Source organism: Gavialis gangeticus, unplaced genomic scaffold (assembly GCF_001723915.1).
Source record: "Gavialis gangeticus isolate Ggan-Ray unplaced genomic scaffold, GavGan_comp1, whole genome shotgun sequence".
NCBI classification, from domain to species: Eukaryota; Metazoa; Chordata; order Crocodylia; family Gavialidae; genus Gavialis; species Gavialis gangeticus.
In genome coordinates, this window is record NW_017729024.1 from 7172332 (window position 1) to 7178383 (window position 6052).

The 6052-nt window shown below is 41.0% G+C and overlaps 1 protein-coding gene across 1 annotated transcript in view; it reads left to right on the top strand.

Moving 5' to 3' along the window:
- Positions 1 to 6052, top strand: part of SLC12A2 (solute carrier family 12 member 2) — a 131932-nt gene that overhangs the window by 90192 nt on the left and 35688 nt on the right. The window contains exons 12-14 of the mRNA XM_019518176.1: positions 1877 to 1984; positions 3934 to 4057; positions 5417 to 5518. Of these exons, the coding sequence (XP_019373721.1) occupies positions 1877 to 1984; positions 3934 to 4057; positions 5417 to 5518 (334 nt within the window). The remainder of the gene's footprint in view (positions 1 to 1876; positions 1985 to 3933; positions 4058 to 5416; positions 5519 to 6052) is intronic.

Below are 6052 nucleotides of genomic sequence, written 5' to 3' on the forward strand. Positions count from 1 at the left end.
CTTGAAGGCGTTCAAAGTGGGTGCTTGAACTGCCTCCGGCAGTCTATTCCAAACCTTGGGGGCTCGGACAGTGAAGAAGTTCTTTCTTATGTCCAGCCTGAATCAGTCGCAGCAGAATTTGTGCCATTCGATCTTGCCATCCCTTAGGGTGCTCTGGTGAACAGATGTTCCCCCCCGATAAATTTATAGGTGGCCACCAGATCACCCCTGAGCCTGCACTTTTCTAGGCTGTAGAGCCCCTTGGCTCTCAGCATCTCATCATAAGGTCTGTTTTCCTGACCTCTCATCATGCGCGTGGCTCTCCTCTGCACCCTCTCAAGCTTCTCTACATCCTTTTTGAATTGCAGAGCCTAAAAGTGGACGCAGTACTCCAGCTATGGCCTCACCAAGGCCGAGTACAGTGGGAGAATGATGTCCCGGGATTTACCTGAGAAGCATCTATGGATTCAAGCCAGCGTTTTGCTCACTTTACTAGCCGCAGCATCACACTGAAGGCTCATGTTCATCTTGTGGTCAGTCATGACCCCCAAGTCCCTTTCATCTGTAGCGCTAACCAGTGTAGCACTGCCCAGCCTATAAGCATGCTGCAGGTTTTTCCTCCCAAGGTGGAGAACCTTGCATTTTTCGGTGTTGAACACCATCAGGTTCTTGTCCGCCCATTTCCTGAGCCTGTCAAGATCCGCCTGGATCACCCTCCTGTCCTCAGGTCTTCCCCATCCTTCCCTCCCTTGTACAAAATGCAGTAATTGTAAATCTCAGTGGTGAAGGCCTCAAGTAAGTTAGAAAAGGTATAAGTCCTTCGTGAATTGAGATGTACAATGATTTATTGGAAGGAAGTGTTCCTGTGACTGACTGTGTGCACGTGGGGTGTCTGTGCATCTTTGTTTTTGATGGAACTATAAAGCTTGCTGTATTCTGGCTTGTCCTTCCCATCACAAATGCTTGCTAGTATGTAATTGCTGCATTAGAATGAATGACTGACAAGCCTTACTTTGTTCAGTGGCTACAGAGAGCACCCTTAAGGCCTATGTTCATAGTTGGGGTCAATGTTAAAGTTGTTCTTGAGTCAGGAATGGCTGACTGTATACTGTGAACACCTGTGCTTCATCCATGGTAATATTCATCCTTTCCAAAAATGCAATCTTGGCTAGACTTTTAGCATTGAGGTGGATGCTGCAGGTGGTCACTTAGTCCATTCCCCTCTGCCTCTTATTTTTACAGTGTTTTGTAACTTTAATGTTGGCAGCTCATGTGATTGTGTCTACTGCACATGGACTTCCATAATACCCTCTTGTTCTCTTTCAGCCCTTTTGGACTTCAGCCCTCTTCCCCATTGTCCATAAGTAGATACTTGCCCCTTCCACAGGAAAGAAAAGTATTGTGACAAAAGTAGTTTGGAAGTGATGATCATATGCTGCAAAGTAGTCTGAGATGTATCTTAGTGTGGCATCTGAGGAATAAGAAGCCTTGTGTTAAGTGGCTTTGTAGCTTACAAGTTGTTACAGAGGGAATGGAAGAATGACTTGCATGGCTGAGGCTGGTGGGGGGATGTCACCGAAATTGGTATTGAATTGCAGAGCCTAAAACAGTGTGCACATGCCTTTTAACTGACTCTTAGTGATAAGAGGAAACAAACCTACTGGCCTGCATACTTTGCCTGAGAAACAGTATGTGGTGAGTAAGTCTAAACATTGTAGAGATAAAGAACCAGAAATTCATTGACACCAGTTTGCATTTGCAGTTCCTAACTATTTTTGTGGTCTCTAATTTGTGGTCTATGTAGCACTTTTCTTTTTTGACTGTACAAATTTTTTTTTCCTCAGGTAATCTGTATAGTGTTCTTAAATGCCTAAAACTGTTTCTTTCCTGCTTTCAGGTAATGAGCATGGTATCAGGATTTGCACCACTGATTTCTGCAGGCATTTTCTCAGCCACCCTTTCATCTGCACTGGCCTCCTTAGTGAGTGCACCTAAGATTTTCCAGGTAAGCAGCCATGCCATAATCACTTTTTTCAAAGAAAAACAGTTGTATTTAATCTGGTTTAAACTCAACTTTTAGAGAATTAGGGAGTTTTTGTATATTGGCAGTTTTTGATTGATACCGCTTGAGGTCAAAGTGTTGATATTTAACTATTCTGCTTGGAACAGATGGTAGCCCCCATTGTTACAATGTGCAGCGAGAAGATGCTATGTTCCAAATATCCATTTTGTTTTTGCTCTCCCCAGGGTTGAGATTCTGAGCTTGGACAGTTCTGTGTGCAGAAGCCAGGGCTCTATGTAAACTTACTGTACTTGGTAGCTGAGCCCTCAAGGAATCTGCTCCTCTTTGTGGGTTGTTTCGTAACCCTAAAGCAGAATAGTCCTGTCTGTACAATATCCTGGTGGGGTAACTGGTACTGTCCCCTTGCAATGCTAACTTACCCACCTTTATGGACCTGGCTATACTGCTTCCTGTTTAGGAGGCAGCATGGAGCAGTATGGTATCCTTGAAGTCAGGGCATCCTTTCCACAGATGTTGACATCCGTGGAATATAAAAACAGATACTTACGCTGTGTAAATATGGCCAGCGACTTCAGCCAGTTTTTTTTTTTTTTAACAGTGCCTTTTTAATTTGTTTTTGTGGTGCACCTAAAGTTGTAACACTGCATAGTTGGGGGAAGGGTTGAACTCTTCTGGCAGCCCTCTTGAGCCACTGAAAAACTGCTTCCCTCTTGTCTCCTGAGTGTTGGGAAGGGAAAATTAAACTTGTGGCTCCTTCCACTGCTCCTGCCGTATGCCCTTTTGTCTGGATATTGATGCCAGGTATCAGTATTTGAGTGGTGACTGTATTACAGTTGCCTTAAAGTGTGGAACATCTGTTGCCAAGAGACCAGACAGTGCAGGGGTGGCCAACCTGGTGCATGCATGCAACAGGTGGCATTTCAGCTGCTGTGGTGTGCAAGCCCTAGTTTCTCAGTAAAGTGAACTGTGGGAGTGGAGGCAGAGGGGCTCAGTCTCTGGTCATGTAGAGCAGAGTGGCAGCAGGGTGCTGCTGTGAGAGGTGTCAAGTGAGGTGCCAGGGACCCATCTCTGGCCCTGGAGCCACGACTGAATTCAGGTCTTTGGATCTTTGCTTATCATATGAAATTATACTGTTGTGGGGCCAGAAAAGGGTTAACCTTTCTCAGATTCCTGCCTCCTCTCCACTCTATGCAGCTGGAGGATTGAGCCCCCCCCCTTTATTGGGTAAACCTCTGGGGAATGGAGTGGTACTTGGAGGGTCAGGGCTTAACTTGTGGCATGCCTGCCAAAAAGGTTGGCCATCACTGAACTACAGTTACTGCAACGAAATCTTGAACAAAGTGCTACTGTTTGTTGTCTTTTTGGGGAGCATAGATCTGCGTAGAGCTTTAGATTGAAAGACAAGGTAAATGCATTTCACCTGGAGGTGGTTCCTGTAGGCAGAAGTAAGGGAATATTGTTTTGCAAGTTTGTGTGACTTCACTCTGCTTGTTGCATCTCTTCTGGGAAGAAAACGTTGGTCTCTAAAGTGTGTGTGTGTGTGTGTGTGTGTGTGTGTAAAAGCATAGAAACCAGACAGGAAATGGAGCTGGTGAAAATTCTAAGTAAATACACTATGTTGAATTGGAGAGATGTATTTTTTTTCCATAGTGGATGTTAAGAATTATTCTTTTCATTGTAATACTATCAATAACACATTTTAAAAAGAGCAAATGAACTCATTTTTATTGATGACACCTTTTCCCATTGCTCATTTTTTACTTTCCTCAAGATGAGACAGTGAAGCAAAGGCATAGTGTTGTGAATAGAACTAATATGTCCCTGGTCCAAACTCCATACCCTCTTAGATGACATTGCCTCTGAAATGCATTGGTGCATCTTGTGCAAAACCTGGCTTAGATACAAACTTTGTATTTTTTTTTTTTTTCCAGGCTTTATGCAAGGACAATATCTACCCTGGTTTCCTAATGTTTGCTAAAGGTTATGGGAAGAACAATGAACCATTAAGAGGATATATGTTAACATTCTTAATAGCTCTTGGATTCATATTAATTGGTTAGTTTTTAATATTTAATTTGTAGTTATAATTAATATATTTGTTATGAACCTTTTATACTGTTTCCCATGCTTTGATGAGGAGGGTCTTCAAGGTCTTCGGTAGTGATTTTTATATTAAAAGTTATAGTTATTGGTTTGTCTTTTTTAAAATTGTTCAGTAGGTGGGTTAGAGCAGTGGTCTCCAAAGTGGAGTGCTCAAGACAATCCATTGGGGTGCAGGAAGAAAATATTAGAACTTCTTTTTATATCTATCTATCTATCTATCTATATATTAACAGTAGTACATGTATATTTATTTATTTATAAACTATATACATATATTGGGGGTGCATGCTCAAAACATTTTTACTGATAGGGGTGCGCAATCCAAAAAAGTTTGGAGACTACTGGGTTAGAGGATTGTCCACGTGCATGTTTGGAAGTTACTTGATTTGATCATGATCAAGACAGTACCACAAGATAAATTACTATAACTTAATTAAATCCAAATTTCCTTTTTAATCCTTTAAGTCTCCCAGACTCTAACCTTCTTTCGTCTTGGGAAGGAGAAAGGGCAAAGCTACTGGTCATCTTCTCAATTCTGTACAGCACAGATGTTGTAGCCATTATTTTTTTTTCTACAGATTTTAATGACGCCAAAAACCGGTTCTCAAAATTACACACCTATTTAAACATGCCAAGATTATTTTATAACCTCAACTATTGCAAAAAGGGAAATTTGCCACTACAGACAAAGGGGGTTGCATTAGCAGTTAGTAGCCTTGTTCCAGGTCTTCTGTTAACTGTAGGAAGTGCCTTCCCTCTCTGCCTGTGGGAGTGAGACTTCACTTGCCTAATAGCTCCCATTCCCAGTACTTGATTCTCTATTCACAGTAAGCAGTTCAGCATGTATCCATTTCCTGATCTTGCATAATTGCAGAGTATTAAGAATTTAGTGTGAATGGGCTTTTTCACAAAGCCTGTTTATAAACGCTCTGAATTGACAAATAGTGTAGCGATGCATTGAGTTACAAACAGTTTTGTTAGTCATGAGTGTAGGTGCAAGTTAAGTAGGCTGGAACTTTTCCTAAAAACAAAAACCAAAAAAACTTGCAGTGAGTGACCATGTATATTGAAAATACTTGCAATGTACATTGAAGGAATTGCCTTTCTGTTTTAAAACAAAACAAAAAAACCCTGCAGTTAAGAGTTTATAGTAGAATGGTCATAAATATCTGAATCCTGCTGTAGCATTTTCTACTTGAGAAAAAGGCTTTTGTGGCAAACTTTTGGTCCTGCAGTCTTTTAAATATTTTGATAATGAGGCTAATAACCATTTGCTTTTGTGTGTGTTTTTTTTTTTTTTGGTGTTTTTAGCTGAACTGAATGTCATCGCTCCAATCATCTCCAACTTCTTCTTGGCTTCATATGCCTTAATTAATTTCTCTGTGTTCCATGCTTCACTTGCAAAATCTCCAGGTAGGAACCATACAAAAATTTTAAAATACTTTTTATGTGCAGAAATACTCAGTTTAAGCTGTTAAGTGGTGCTGACCAATTCTGTGTCATGAACGGGAAAATTAGGAGGCAAAATGACACTCAATTATGTAGAAAGGTGCTTATGGAAGTAGCGGTACTTTATCCCAAACAGAATTGATCAGGATTTACTTTACAAATCCTGCCTCCGCCAAACACCGCCCCCCCACATGACTGGGATTTGCTGGCCTTGCTTCTGGGAGGGAAATCTATTCTGTGTTTAGTTTAGGCAATTCAGATGAAAAGACGATTTACAGATGATTTTTAGGTAATATTAAGTTCCTTACACTTCCTTGTGTTTTTCATCAGTCTTTAACAGTTAATGATTTCCCCAGCCTCAGGAAGTAGAGGCAAGTCTGTTATGACTATCTTTTTTGTCATAAGCTTAGGAAAAAAGTGTTTCAGTAATAGAACAGAGTTCACCATAATTGGGAATGTTGTAACCTTGGATGCTTTTTTTTTTTTTTTTTTTTTTTT